General features: G+C 43.6%; 1 protein-coding gene across 2 annotated transcripts in view; it reads left to right on the plus strand.

Annotated features, from left to right (window-relative positions):
- The window catches only part of LOC138503497 (astacin-like metalloendopeptidase), a 194988-nt gene that overhangs the window by 98211 nt on the left and 80651 nt on the right, over nt 1–16126 (plus strand). For both annotated transcript variants that reach the window (XM_069623277.1, XM_069623278.1), the window contains exons 5-6: nt 6765–6902; nt 7024–7141. In XM_069623277.1, the coding sequence (XP_069479378.1) occupies nt 6765–6902; nt 7024–7141 (256 nt within the window). The remainder of the gene's footprint in view (nt 1–6764; nt 6903–7023; nt 7142–16126) is intronic.

The raw sequence follows: 16126 nt of genomic DNA on the forward strand, positions 1-16126 counted from the left end.
TGTTGTCAAGGATGTCCTATGAGAAAGTATGATCTGTTGTACAGTGCGAAGGGTTATCAGTTGCATGACATGTGATGGGTGGACCGACAACTGCGCCTAGACCGAGGAGCGCTTCTTGAAGTGAACCAAAAGGAGTACAGAGACTGAGGCTGGGTGGCCTAAGAGTTGTGCAAGCAATGGAAATAAAAGGCAGACCAACTGTGAATTTAATTCCTTGCTGGCACTTTGTTGAACTTGTGGAAGGGAACCCCAAGACCATTGTCTGAAACTGTGTTGAACTTGGGGAAGGGAACCCCGAGACCATGTTGTGGAACCATGTTGAACTTGGGTAAGAGACACCTGACCTACAGGCAGTACACAGATATCACATATGATGATACTAGTTTACAGCAGTAATCATATGCAAAACATGTAATTTAATTGTGCAGTGCACATATAACATAGATGTTGCTATCTGTTCTGTATGCAGTACACAAATATCATGAGTGTTAATACGTTTTGTGCATGCAGTGCACAGATTGCATGGATGTGGATACCTGTACGGTGCCTAGTATTCGGACATGCTGAGACTATGATACCAGTTCGGTATGGAGTAAATAGGCACTATATAAGTATCCTTAATGAACTTTAACACACTTCAGTACTTTGCAGAACTGAACTCAAATGCAATTTTAAACTTGGAGAAGGGAGTTGAGAACACGCCTGGAGCTGTAAAGAAGCTCAGAACATTAGTTTTAATACTGTTTTGTTGGTTGCTGAAAAAATCTGTGAAGACACATTGTTTAGCTTTAGTTATGAGGGCAAGTATGGGTTTATGACACACACATACCTTTAAGTTGAACTTACTGACTCAGACTATCCTTAGTTATTTTGGTAGGGAAATCCCACCTTAGTATTGGGCAAGATAGGCATTACACCATCCTGACATTTGAGTTTTTATTCAAACTGTTAATCTGTTGTCTGTCTTACTTCATGATGCCTTCACATATGTTAAACTATAAATATAAGCCAGAAATCTAGTCAATACATGGTGACTACTGGAACCACACAAATATATATCCACAAGCATTTGGATTTCAAATTAGTGTCAGCTTGGCAAAGTGACTCAGTCATGGTAGGGCCAGTGTGCATTTGCTGTCTGGCCTGGGTGCACACACAACCACGTGGGAGCCTGCCCAGACCATCTGATCCACCTGAAAAAAGCCTACACCTTCCTTCAGGGACAAGAATCAATGTTTCAAAGAAAGTTATGATATGACGTAGACACTCTCAAAATAGGGTGCTGTTTAATTAAGTCATTTTGAATTAGGCAGACATGGAAAAAGGGTGCAGCTAAATAAGCCTGGGGAGAGGTTTAGGCTTTGAGAGGGCTTCCACCATCTTGGATTCTCTTAGGGCTCTTTAAATGTCCTACCCCGTCACAAAAGCACTCTTGGGTATGACTTCGGAAGGAAAAGGAACCTTTGCACAGCATTCTGGATTATATCTCTGACAACAGTCCTGCTTTTTTAAAGGGGGAAATCTTTCCCTTTGTTGATGTATCTTTGCACTTCAAGGCAAGAAGATGCTGTCTATTCCAAAGTCCTCTGCTATAGAGGTAAATGTAGAAGGCTCCAAGGAAGAGGAGAGTTCTTCTCCCATCAACCCCAAGGACACATCTGGTGCCAAGTTGTGTATGCAAGGCCTATTGCAACTAGGCACTGATGTATTGTACTCTACCATTGGAGGTGACACACAACTGCAAGTTCCCTCAGCAAGCCTTCCTGGTTGGCAAATCCAGAAAAATGCATTTAAATTTCCTCTGAGACCCTGGGATGGGTCTTCCTGCAACTACAGAACTAAGAAAAATGACCCATGGCTCTCTGAACATCTGTTTTAGAGCCCCCAACTCTGCCTGCCTAATTGCTACATTCTTTGACCTGCAAGCAATAGCTGCAGCAATATCCTGACACTGTATTGAGCCAAACATGCGTGCTGGATGCAGAAGGCCATACTCTGCGTCTCCACACCCAATGCTGCTGCGATTTTTAACACTGCAGCCCCGACATTGCCTACCATCCCGAGTGTCTACAACCTTCAAGCAATCGCCACAAGCTAACAGCACTGCATCATTTAAACACATCACAGCCTCATCTCAACTTGACCTTGGTCAGGCACCTACTCCCAGTTCAATTCCAAAAAGCCTGGCTCAATGCTGTACTGCCCACAGACAAGCAGATAAGTTGTTTGCAGTTGTCCTGTCCTCTCATTTACCATAATGGGTCCTAGTGATTTATAAGACCCCAGGCTTTGCCATTTCAAGACCGTTTTAATTACCTTTGTATTGTATTGTAGTAATCATTAATATAGTGCCATTTCCCCATTTGTATGGCCTCAATGCGCCTTGTGGTTGGAACACCGTCGGGGACAGATGTCAAGGTATGTTCTAAGAGTTTAGCTTAAGATGCGTGTGTGCATTCAGCTAGGTGTAGGATTTAGTAGGACTGGTTAGGCTCCAGTAAGCAACCCAGAGGTCATGCACATTGGTAGGTGATGTTGGTGGTTGAGGTAGAGTGCTAGTGCAAGAGACTCAATGTTTGCCCAGCTAGACCAACATTTTTCATAGATTGTCACTGAATACTAATGTCAGAGGTGTTGAGGCACATTAGGGGCTTCAGTGAAGATGGCTATGAGTGCAGCTAGACCGGATTTGTTGTAGCATTAGCTGCATTCTAGAGTGCATGGATGGGAGCCATGCCTGGGGCATGTGAAAAATACGTGGTACGATTTATACAGACCTTAAACTCAGGTGGAGTTCATCTTTGATGTTGAGGTATAAAGCTACTGGCTGGTCTTGCAAACCGAGAGCTAACTAGATTTGAGAACTTGGGCAGTGGGAGAGACGCCTAGGTCTGAGGGACAGCAGCAAGTGGAAGAACACCCAACTATAAGACACAGCAACAAATGGAGAACCACCCAAACCGAGATGCTAGAGCAGTGGGAGGAACATCCAAGTGTGAGACAAAGCAGTAAATGGAAGCATGCCCAAATATGAAACACATCAGTAAATGCTGAACAACTTAGACCTGAGACAATTGAGCAGTGGAAAAATGCCCATGTTGAGACAGAGCATTTGATTGAAAGAAGCATAAAACATAATATTCAGCTGTGAATGGGGAACCACCTAGATTTGCAGACCTTGAGCAGTTGGAGAAATGCCTAAACTTGAGAATCAACGGTACATGCAGAGACGCCTTAATTTGAGATACCTAAGCAATGGGAGAAAAATCCTAATCTGAGATTCAACAGTAAATGCAGAGATGCCTACATTTGAAATACCTAAACAAAGGGAGAAAATGCATACATTTGAGATTGAACAGGACATGCAGAGACACCTACATTTGAGATACCTAAGTAGTGGGAGAAAAAGCCTACATTTTAAATACCTAAGCAGTAGGAGAAAACCCTTTTGGCATTTGCTGCTCTGATCAATTGCCTGCACCCTTGTCTTTACCAAGAGGGCCTCCTTTACTGTCAATATAACACCTTTATGATTGAGATCACTGCTCGCTGAAGAGGCACTTTAGCCACTGCTCATCATTGTACTGCCACAGAGCATTACTCATTTTGCCACAAGAGCCAACGAAAGGAAATAATTGTGTGGCCATCCATACCACAATAATTGTTTAGGGTAAAACAATGGGGGGCCTGTACTTTCACACACCATGCCTACTCACACACCATGCCTACTCAAACACCATGCCTACACACACACGTAAACATGTGCACACGCACACTCACACACACCTCTTACATATGCATTCTTACACATCCAAACACAGATACTCAATACAGATACACAATACAGTACACAACACAAATACAGATGCTCTCTGTGCCACTAGTAAAAAGAGCCAGAGCGGGCGGATCCTGCTTCCCTTATCTCGCACCCACTCACTGGAATGCCCTACCTCCCACTATCCGAGGTGAGGCCTCCCTCACCACCTTCCGCAAAGTTTTGAAAACCATCCTCTTCACATAAGGCCCTTCACATCAGCATGAATACTTATCATTTGACCCGTTGCATAAGTTGTAATATAATGACTATGTGCAATATCTGTAACAACAGTATGATGCTTTGTAGTATTCACAATGTGTCAACGACCGCTACCATGCCTGTACCTGTGTCACTAAGTTCTTGCAAGTAACAGCGCCTCAATGCCCCTGGGCTGCTTGCGCGCTATATAAATATAAATAAATAAATAAAAATACTGCAGGTTATTCTGAATGTCCCCACAGAACTGGTCGAGTGAGAAATGCAATCATTCCTGCAACTCTTTCCCTGAAATGTGAAATTCTTCAAAATTGTAAAGACAGATGTAAAGCTCTCATTCCGAAAATGCAGAGGGAAAAAAAGTATTTGCAGAATTTGTGATAAAATAAGAAACTGAAATGTATTGCACAAATGGGTCAATCGGAGATGTAGCTCACTCTGGACCCAGGATCTTTAACCGTGGGAGGAGAGCAGGTTCTCACTATGGTTGCAAACGCTGCCCTCTCAAAATAAGCTCTCCAGCATTTACTATTGAGTAAGGGAAAGAGGACCACAAAGTTGGACTCCATATAAGTCAGTATTAAAATAACAGAAATACATGTTGTGATAGTCTTTTGCACTAACTGTAAATACTATGTCATGATTATGGTACACTGAATTAGCTCTCAGATTCCCATAGATGTCTTAAGCAGATGGTCAACACTGAGCGGCACTGTACCACTGTTATTTCCTGCATAATTCCACACCAATGCTTCAGTGAAACAAATGCATCAATTGACAAGGTCTACCCAACTAACAACATGTATTTTAGAATATTTTTAAAAACATATTGAGGCATCTACTTGGTCAATGTATGTGTGGAAATATGACAACGCCTGGAGATAAAAGAGAGTCTAACTGAGACGGGAATTAACATATGCCTCATGCACAAAGTCGGCTTCTTGGGTTAGTTGGGCTTGTTGTTTTTTCCATTGGGGTAGGGGAGTAGGGGTGCTTAAAACGAAATTAAAACTGTCCAAAATAGATGCCATGCTTGCAGGTCACTGTATCAACAAGAGCGGTCTTGTGGAAGTGAGACTCAACAGCATGATATTGCCCTCCTCCTCGGATCCACTAATGTCCCATTCAAGATTAAGAATATCAGTGGGCGAGGTAAAACCCCCTTCTAGGCACTCAGAGAGTAGGAGTCAGTCTGTCGCACATCAGTTATTAAAGATGATGATCATTCAAACGATTCTCTGAAAAACACGATTTCACCTTATCACAAGACAGAGCACTCAGGTCAGGTTTGAAAGCTCAGATAATTTCCTCGTAATTTCATTCAGTACAATGGGATGGCAGGATGTTCTCTGAACATGCTGACAGGGACTAGAATTCACTCCCCTTATACCTCATATTAACGGCTTGGCATATGGATTTAAGATGCCAACTTAAAACCTGTTAGTTCCCAGTAAGTTAGTTCTGTTTGCTTCTTCCCTCTCAGTTTATGTTGGGCTTTTAAGTGCCAAGATGATTTTTGTGTTAAATGTGCACTTTACAAATTAATTTAACATAAGACCATATAACATTAGTTGTTGCTTGCTGGCTCCTGCCAGTTCGTACAACTGTCCAAAAGATATTGGCTTGTCATTGGTGATAGCAACTCATACCGATTACATTCTGGAGGCTCCTGGAAGGCTGAAGACCATTGCTTGAGTTATTGAAAAAACAGGAAGGACAGAGCCATGTGCCATTTCCAAATGGGGATCAGCACCTTCAACCAGGAACACGTCACTTTGCTAATTTCAAGCTGAGCCTGAGATGTCAAAATACCCCAGGTGTATATTGGAAGCACCCATCAAACTGCATAAATTAGGGAATGGGGGATGCTAGAAGTACAAAACCTGGAAGGGGAGGTGGTACCATTTGAAACGCATGGTAGGCACCCATCCCTCACAAAATGTGTGCATGCATTAATGTACTCATATTCAATAAGAGGAAGATGGGTTGCATTCCACACCAATGGCAGATGACAAAAGGGGATTATACACGGACCAACAATGTCTGGAAAACGTCAGAATGTATTGAGGGCACAACTGATGCATTACTGGGTGGGAAAGGGGATTTGGTAAGTGAAATCTACATTAGCACCCTTTTGGGGAATGCCAGCCAATAAGGTGGCAAGGACTGCAGGTTTAAACTGCTGGTGCAAGCCCATGTTCCATGCAGCCCGACGGCCGGCTTCCCTGTCGCTATCTTCCCCCCACCCTCTGACTCCGTTTTTTTTTTGTTTTTTAATCCCCCACCCCCAATTTACCTTATTTTGGCTTCAGCAGGGCTGACCGCCACAGCCGCACCTCGTGCTCTGCTCCCAACTTCTGCCATGGAAAAGGAAGAGTACGGAAACCCCTCTTCCCTTTCCATGGTGGCTATCTTTGTAAAGGATTGTCCTTCCTTCAATGGGATGTGCACAGATTCCTGTTGAAGGAAGGAAAATCCTTTTTTTTAGCACCTCCGGTTACCGCTTTAGTAACCCAGGTTGCTAATGTGGCGTTAACATCCGATCCGGCACCGGAGCGGGTATTAACGCCACAATCATAGCTCATTGGGAGCAACTTTCAAGAAATACAAAAGGTTCTAGAGTCACAAAAGTGCATGGTGATTCTGCATATGCATAAATCAGCAGATTCTTGTCTCACAAAATTGGATAATATTTTAATCCATCAGTCAATACTCTGCTCTCACTTTATAGATAGTTCACAGCTATTGCACCATGGAGACATTGCTGTGAAACCTGGCCGTAGTGCTATGATATGTGCAGACAACAGCTGTTATTGGCCCAAATCCAACGCTGGAACCGTCATAGTGCCGTTCACTCTCAGCGGTTATGGTGAGTGTCATTCTACTGCAGGAGTATTTCATATGCCTATGAGACGTCTCTGTGATGTTTTCTGTCTATTGTGTGGAAGTAACCCTTATACAAGCTCTTCGTTGCACTCTGTTTTCTGCAGATTCAATTGATGTTTCATTATTTACTGAGGCGATGATGGAATTTAAATCGATGACCTGCATTCGATTTGTAAATCGCACAACTGAAAATGACTATATTCAGATTTCACGTGGCAACGGGTAAATACATGGCCAGCTTTTGGGTGTAAGCTATAATAAATTGACATTGTCCAGCCAAAATGGCAAGCGTGAGAGGGGTAGTCAACAAATGCTATGTCACAAGCTGCTTCAATATTAGGGTTTGTGTGGTGCAAAGTGTTTGTGTGTCAAAAGCTGAAATCCTGTTTGGTCTGCCTTCACGGAGGAATTACAGAAGCTGGCCCTTTAATTCCATCACTCCTCCTACAAAAGCTCCTGCCTCCACTGAGCGCAGGCGTGAAGTGTTGAGCAAAGTGTTTGTGTTTGTCATTTGCCAGGAAAGGTGGGTGTACTGTTGACGGAGAATCCTCTTTCTTTTTTTCTCTGCGACCCCCTGCCAGCCCCATCAACCAAATTATCAGTGAGTGCAAATATCAAAGAGTTGACAATAGGTGTGCTGTGCTGTGAAGACCTCCCAGAGGGGCCAAGGGGGAAGGAAAACATTAATTTGGCATTGACTGCTGAGATTGCAGCAATTGACAATAAAGTACAGACAATTGCTCAGTCTAAGTCGAGACTGCCTGTCTGTTTTGTTTCAATGCACCACTCTTCAGAAAACAGTGTTAGAACACTAATTTGAACCTCTGTATACAGTAACACTTGTTTCAATAAGGGGACAGTGTGTGTCTGACTCTGTGTCTGACTCGTTGCAGATATAGAGAAGTGCTGGATGTAGCGGTGGGCAGCGAGCAAGAAATTAGGTTATTTTTTGGGAAAGCTTCTGAAAGCCTTCTGAATATCTCTGAGGGCACAGAAAAGTACCAAGCTAAACTATGCTCACCTATTACATAAGGCTCCTTGGAAAATCCCCAGAGACTGTTCGAATTGTTTGAACTGTCGGATTAAGACAACGTTGGACTCAACTAGAAAGGGAAGACAGAATTCAGTTTTTAGAGGTTGTAGCCTCTTTTTTACCTCTTTTTTCTTTCTTATTTGAACTCTACTTGGTATAGCCAGAAGCCGCGGCAAACAAAATCCTTGATTCTTGAATGGTCGGTGACTGTGGGCGAAGGCTTTTGAACCGACCACCTCTTATAATAATGTAGCTTCTATTTCATTTTTCTCTTTCAATAGCCTGTGGTTTTTTTGGGGGGGACCAAAGAAAACAGAAATTATGACTGGTGAATTGTGGAGGAGTTTAATTTCAATCCTTACAATTGGATTGGCAGTGAATCAGCAAGGTCAAAGTAAGGAATGTTTTGATGGAGGTCGAGAGAATAGTCTGACTCATTTTTTTCTGACTAAGACCGAGTGAAATTGTGCTATGACAACAATAACAAGAAGCCTAGCCGTACTCCAACCTGAACGATCAACGGTAGAAACAACTAATGCCATGAATAGTATTGAATTTCACCAGTTTCAACAGTCTCAACAGTCATGGGCTAATTATTTAAAATCAGGAGAACTTGAGTTTGAGCATGAGAGAGGGTCAGCAATTTCTATTGAGGCCTGTTCTCCCAGAGCTCAGTCTGCAGAGACTCAAGTTATTGATCAACTGTCAACAATGCACAGAAATATGAAAATAAATCTAGCCAGACTGGGAGAAAATCGGCAAAAGCAGGGGTATGACTGCCTTGATAAAGTCTCCCCGCCCAAACCCCAAATCATGAGAACATTTGTAAATAAGGAGGCAAAGAAAACCCCAGGTAGAAGCACGATCATTTATCAATTAAAAGAGAGAAGTTGCAAAGCATCAGCAAGTGGGATTATAGATACTCCCCCGTTGTTGGGCCTGACAAAGAACAGTTATGGACTTCTCTCAAACTGCTAGTCCGAGGTGAGTCTCTAGATAATCTGAGTCATACTGTGGAGAGTTGGCAGTACAGTATATTATTGATGGACGTATCCTGGAGACAATCACACAATTCACTGAGGGAGGTGATGGCGAGGAAATGATCCCCCATGAGATAATTGGCAAATTAGCAGATGTCCAGGCAAGTCTGGAACACAGGGAGGTCACCTCAGAGGGGCTTACCTCTACTCAGGGAACATCTGTCACTTAGCTCCATTCCCTCTTCAGGCGCCATCCACGAACATGGTTGAAGCTTACATGAAACACTGCGTGAAATGGACGATAGGGTGAAATTGACAGCTCTGTCCATTTCAGTCTTAAACATGTGTTTAGTTCATTTGTAAGATTGTATGAAAATATTAAAGTAAAACGTTCAGCAAACACTCTCTAGCTCAGTGAAATAATAAAGCCTTATTTATGTTAAATACCTCAATAGAGAATAAAGAAAAGGAAGCTGCGCAAGTGCAGAGTCACCACTAATCACGTATTCGTATTAAGTCCTGATGAAGAGTGTGATGAGAGCCAAGAGATTGAATCAAACAGTCTGAATCTCGGCATGTATAATGAAATGAAAGAATATGGTCCTCCTGAATCTTTAATAAGATTGGCTGGAGTCGCCAGAAAAAGAGCGCAAACAAAAACCTGAGCCTAAACCTCCTACGAATGAAATAGCTGAAATTTTGTCAGAGGCATGCACAATAGGTGTGCAAGCTTCAGAGGCCTCAGTAGGTCTCGACCAAAATGTAGTTACTAATTATTCTGTGTGTGTGATATGGAATCAAGGTGCTCAAGAGCCAGTGGCTCACGACGGAGTAGACTTTGTGAAAGTACGACCATCTCATTTGAGACAAAATCCAAGAGCCAATAGTACGAAAGTACAGGAGACAAAGAATAACCACAAAATAAATAAAGGGGAGGAAGAAACAGAAGGAAAATTTAAGAAAGTTTCTAAGAGATCTTGATTATGATATAGAAATGGCAAGACCAGAAGCGTCTTCCTGGAACAAAAAGACGAATGCTCAGACGGGGCATAAATATCTGACTGAATTTTGAGCTGTATGGTTCGGAAAGAAAAATTGCAGTACACAGAACTTAGAAGCAGACCATAGTAATACATCAAAGTGAACGGTAGGTGGACAAGGAGGTATACACTCAGACTCCCATAATAGAGAGAGATGAAGTATTACTAGAAGCCATATCTACAGATGTCTTACTTGAGGACAATGTGAATATACAAAAATTGAAAGATGCCAAACAGCAAACAGAAGGACCAGTGACCTCAAGAGTCCCAATTTCATCAATACTGTCTGGTAAACTGCTGCAAGCTAAGAAGGACTCAGAAGTAAAAGTGAACACAAATCCTTCTCAATTTGCTGTGGTTGATACCAAACGAGCTAAGAATGCCTCTCTAGGGAAAATGGGAACCAATACTCTTTCGAGCAAAACCTTCAATGAAAGGGTAGTGCAAAGAACAGTAACATCAACTCAAATGCAAACTGAGGAAATCCTCTCTAATGACTTTGAGGCTTTATATTCGATTACGGAAAATATGCCCATTTCATTGCCAGCCTTATTACAGATTATTCAATCTGTGGACCCTAAATTTAAGGATGTAAGATTTCAAGTGGAAAAAGAATCTGAATTCAAGAAATCAACATTGAACAACAATAAGCTTTGCAGTCCTGAGGGTGTGGATTGAACAACTGACCCTGAGAGGTGGCCTGCGTGTTCTGAAAAGGAACGTGTTAGGCAGAATTATATGCAGTATCTTTTGGGAACATCACACACGTTTAGGACTACAAGTGACAGTACAAATTCATCTTTGGTACAAGCCTGTACTACACAGTAAAGTGGTAGCGATGGCTGAGAAGCCAGACTTATCACAAGAGTAAGTGAGCAATATCAATAGTTACACAAAGGACAGCAATTACTATGATTCAAACAAACACTGACTCAAGGTTTCTGAGTAAAAGAATATACATTTATTTACACATCAGTTGTAAAACATTTCAATAAAGTAAAGCAGTTGAAAAATCACACTCTTAATACACTACACCACACCCAATAGATTCTGGATAAGTTAGGCTCAAAATGAATTGTGAGCAAAATGGCACTTCAGTAATTCAAAAAGGGAGGGAAAGACAAAGTTATTCAAAATCTAGCAGTACCAACAATAATAGGCAGGGCAATCTAGAAAAAGGAACTACAGTGAGGAAATCAATCCAATAGACCTTGGACAATGTTAATGGGTCAAAGTTTTTTGCTCAAGATCACACAGTTCAGGGTAGTTCACGGTTAAGTCTTTGCCAAGAGTTCAGGATGAAGGTGGTCGGCAGAAAATTTAGCTTAAAGAATAGAGAAGGACAAGCCCTTGGATTGGCGAAAGATTTCACACACTTTCACCGCGGCTGGACGAAACGAACAACCGGATTTGAACAGTACCTTAATGGAGAAGAAGGCTGTAGCTAAGGCAGACATTCCAGGCAGGTCCTCCAGGCTCACGGATCCTGAAGCGACTGTCGGACTGACATGAAGTAGCAAGACTGGAGGGTCCTGCACTGCACAGGGAAGAAACCAGCAGCAGAGCAAAGCAACAAATAAAAGGTGCGCTCCTTAAAACCCAAACAGGGTCCGGTCCTGCCGACTATCTGGTTCACTGCAGCACTCCAAAGCAAATTCGACCAGGAGAGGGAGGCCTTGCTTGGAGTTTGAATGAACTGGTTGGTCCTACCAGCTCAGGGGAAGAAGAATCCTTGCAGATGTTCTCTGTCATCGAAGTCTGAATATTTGGACCTGCAGCAGGGCTTCACCGGGAGGTTCATTCAATGTAGGGGTCCTCTTCTGTCAGCTCCTCTTCATTTCTCTCGTTCCAGTGGTGACTCTGCCTTTCCGGCCCCAGAGACCTGCTTTTTATGTAGTTTTCCCCCATTCACACAGCCTGGCTGTCAATCACACAGCAGAGTGTCTGTCCCGCCGGGACAGTCACCATAGCCAATCATTTCAGAGTGCCACATGGGTCTCCAAGGAGACCCTGTGCAGGGAGTCCTAACCCCCTCCCTCACATCCTGTCCCCCTCAGACATACAGGTGCCTAAGGAGGGCTTCTGTGTAGAAGCCCATAAAAGGACGGCGAACAAAGGAACCAAACCTGTTTTGGCGCGCAGAGCAAAACACAAGAAAGACTTTTACAAAAAGAAATGGTGAATAAAGCTAGCTGGAACTGTATAAAAACGTATATGGTCTAGCGGGTTTAAGTTTGAGGCTACCAAGATAGCCTAAAACAATACCAAGGCAATGTAAGATAACCGCGGTAGGAAAAATAGGGTAATTATGAATGCCACCAGCCAAGTCTTAATGAAAAGGGAACAAAACAATGTTCCAATAGAAACAGAAAAAAAGGGATAAGTATTAACCCTTTTCAGAACTCTATTTAAGATAGTTTGTACTGGGTCTGTGAGTTTTAAAAGAGACTAAGAAAGTCAATGGCAACTTTACATGCTCTGGGAGACAGTAGTCAGTCCCAGAAAATGGAGTCACAGTTGGGATGTCTAAAAAGACAACCCTGTGTCACTGCACTGAAGGTGCTGTGTAACACACAGTAAAAAAAACGATGCCTATGGAGTAGGTGAGGCTCCACAGTCTATGAACACAAGAAAATGTTAAACACACACAGCAAAACACATGTAAGAGTGGGAAGAATGGCCCACACTCTTACCAGGTGAAAAAATAAATCCTAGAAATCCAGCAAAGCTGCTGAGGGACTAAGCAGGTAAGGGAAATTAGCCAATCCGGAGAATTCTCCCTAACACTCGCCCCCCCAGACTAAGGGACAGGAGGATTTAATCCACTCCTGGACTCCTGGATGAATCTCTTCACTCTAGTCGATTAAAAACAACCTAGAAAGACCATCAGCATTTCGGTGGTGACATCCTGCTCTGTGCTCAATGGTGAAATCAAACTCTTGCAGGCAGATTGGCCATCTTAGACGTTTTGGGTTCTCCCCTTTCATTTGCATTAATCATCTCAAGGATTGGTGGTCTGTCTGAATCACAAAATTAGATCCATACAAGTATGGTCCAAACTTCTTCAGAGACCACACAATGGCAAAACATTCACGCTCTACGGTTGCCCACCTTGTTTCTGGTTCCTTCAGTTTCCTACTGATGAAGCAAATGGGGTGCTCCCTACCTTTCTCATCCAGTTGATGAAGGACTGCACCTATACCTGTATTGGAGGCATCTGTCTGCACAAAGAAGGGTTGGTGATAATCAGGAGCTCTGAGGACTGGAGCTTTACAAAGGCCTTTCTTCAGGTTTTCAAAGGCTTCAGTGCACTCCCCATTCCATCTAATCTTTTTAGGGAATTTTGCAGAGGAGATTAAATTCAAGGGTGAAGCTATGGTCCCATAGTCTCTATGAAATTCCTGCAGTAACCAGTGACATCTAGGAAGGCTCTCACTTGGGTTTAAGTAGTAGGGGTGGCCCAGTTTTGTATAGCTTGTACTTTGCTAGGCAATAGCCTTATTGCACCTACTCCTACCTCATGACCAAGGTGGACCACTTTGCTCTGACCAATTTGACATTTGCTTGCCTTTATGGTCAGATGGGCCTGCTCAAGAGCCTGCAAATCATATCCTAAGTGATAAACATGTTCTTTCCCTGTAGGGCTGAAAACTGCAATGTCATCCGAGTATGCCATGCAGAAGTCCTCCATCCCATTCAGAACTTGATTGACCATCCTTTGGAAGGTAGTAGGTGCATTCTTTAGTCCAAAAGGCATAACCTTAAACTGTTAGAGGTCTGCTGTGGTTGAGAATGTATTTTTCTCCTTGGCATGGTCTGTCAGGGCTATTTGCCAGTAGCCTGACGTCAGATCAAATGTACTGAGGTACTTGGCTGACCCAAGTCTATCCACCAGTTCATCTGTCCTAGGCAAAGGATGGGCATCAGTCTTAGTGACTTCATTTAGAGCTCTATAGTCCACACATAATCTTAACTCCTTCGATCCTGCCTTTGGTACTAGAACAACTGGACTAGATCATGGACATGTAGAGGGCTCTATAACCGCGAGATCAAGCATCTTGTTGAACTCTCCTTTGATGGGGGATCTCACATGTTCTGACATTCTGTAACCTCTGCTTTTAACAGGTAGACAGTCACCAGTGAGAATATCATGCTGGACCCAAAGGGCCAAGCCTGGTGAAAGTGAAAACAGGGAGGCAAACTGATTTAACAGAACTTTGCACTCCTCCTGTTGTTCAGATGGCAGTTGAGAATAGAGATTGCCTCCTTCTATGTTCTCATCCAAAGGTTGGCCTCTGAGGAGGCGAGGTAAAGGTTCACTCTCCTCCTCCTCTTGAGCTGAAGGTAGAAGCAAAGCTCCCACTTCGGGTCTCGAGACATATGCCTTCAAACGGTTGGTGTGAAAGACTCTGGGAGCCTCCTTAGGTCTGCCTAAGTCCACCAAATAGTTCACATCTCCAAGTTTGCCCACAACCTTGTCCTGCAAGGCCCTCTACCTTGTTGGCACCATAACTAATACAAGCTGGTCTTGAGAAAACTGAACCATGCTGGCCTTCTTGTCATGCCAATGTTTGACCAGAGCCTGACCTGCTTTTAAGTTATCACTAGCTTCTGCCATCGTGTGTGACATTCTCCTCCGGAGACCTATCACATAGTCAGTCACTCCTACTGGCTTGGGGGGAAGGAGCACTCTCCAACCCATCCTTAATCAGGGCAAATGGACCTCTGAATGGATGGCCATAAAGAAGTTCAAAGGGACTGTATCCAACTCCCTCCTGCGGGACTTCTCTATAAGCAAAGAGAAGGCATGGCAGTAGAAGGTCCCACTTTCTCTTAGGGGGTTACTCTAAAGCACCTATCTATAGCTCTTCATAGTTCGATTAAACCTCTCTACCAGTCCATTTGTCTGTTGATGGTAGGCTGTAGAGAACTTGTAGGTGACACCACAGTTTTCCACATGGCTTGCATGTAGTGGGACATAAAATTGGATCCCCTGTCGAATACCACTTCCTTAGGAAACCCTAATCTGGTAAAAATACCAACTAGAGCCTTAGCTGCAGCCTGAGCTGTAACAGTCCTCATAGGTATTGCTTCTGGGTATCTTGTAGCATGGTCTACTACAACCAGGATAAACCTGTTCCCTGAAGATGTGGGAGGGCCAAGGGGACCGACAATGCCGATGCCCATCCTCTCAAAAGGAACTCCCACCAATGGGAGAGGCACCAGGAGTTCCACATTCTTGGCTCCACTCTTGCCAGAGGTTTGGCAAGTGTGACAGCTACTACAGAATTTGTCAACCTCTGAACCCATCTTAGGCCAGTAGAGTATAAGGAGAGCCTTTCCTTCGCCTTTTTTAAACTCAAATGACCAGCCAAAGGTATCTCATGGGCCAACTGTAGGAACTGGAGTCTGTTTGCTAGGGGCACTACCATCCTTTTGCAGTCCCCAGGTATAGACTCAGTCCGTTCACTGTAGAAGAGGCCATCTTCCCAGCTCAACCTATGATTTCCAACTTCATGCCTATCAAGTTGAGAAGCAGCCTGTTGTCTAAGACCTTCGAGAGTAGGACATTCGCTTTGTCCTCTGCTGAAGTCTGCCCTGTTGGCATTAAAGACTGCAGCTCAGGATGTTCAACAGGATCAAGATCTCCAACTAAAACAGTGTCTTTCCCCAGATCTGACTCCTCAGAAACTGGATCAACCACACATGGTTTTACCCCACACTCTGCCTCAGCAGGTAGAGTCACAAGTATGACTTTGGGCAATCTTGGGGATGTCCTTGTTGGTAGCACAGGGGTGCTGTCTGACTTTTTCCTTGAGGTCTTGGGTTTCCCCTTTGCCTCTTTCTTTCCAGAAATAGCAGTGAGCAACTCCTGTGGAGTGGGAGTGATAGTTTTCTCTATCAACTCCTCTGGAGAGCCTCTTAAGGTCCTCTCCTTTGCAGGTCTAGTGAGCTCCTGTCTCCTTTTACTGGGAGGCCTGGGGGTACTGGACACAACTCAAGAGCTTTCAAGTCATTACCCAACAACACTCTCCCAGGCACTTAATCCTGCACACTGACAGGTATTTTGACAGTCATATCATTACACTGGATGGGAGCTGGTAACTGGGGAAGCATTTGCGCAGGGGCTCCAGCAAACTTGGTGAGGGGTTTG

Source organism: Ambystoma mexicanum, chromosome 11, assembly GCF_040938575.1.
Source record: "Ambystoma mexicanum isolate Mex_15411 chromosome 11, UKY_AmexF1_1, whole genome shotgun sequence".
Taxonomy (NCBI): domain Eukaryota; kingdom Metazoa; phylum Chordata; class Amphibia; order Caudata; family Ambystomatidae; genus Ambystoma; species Ambystoma mexicanum.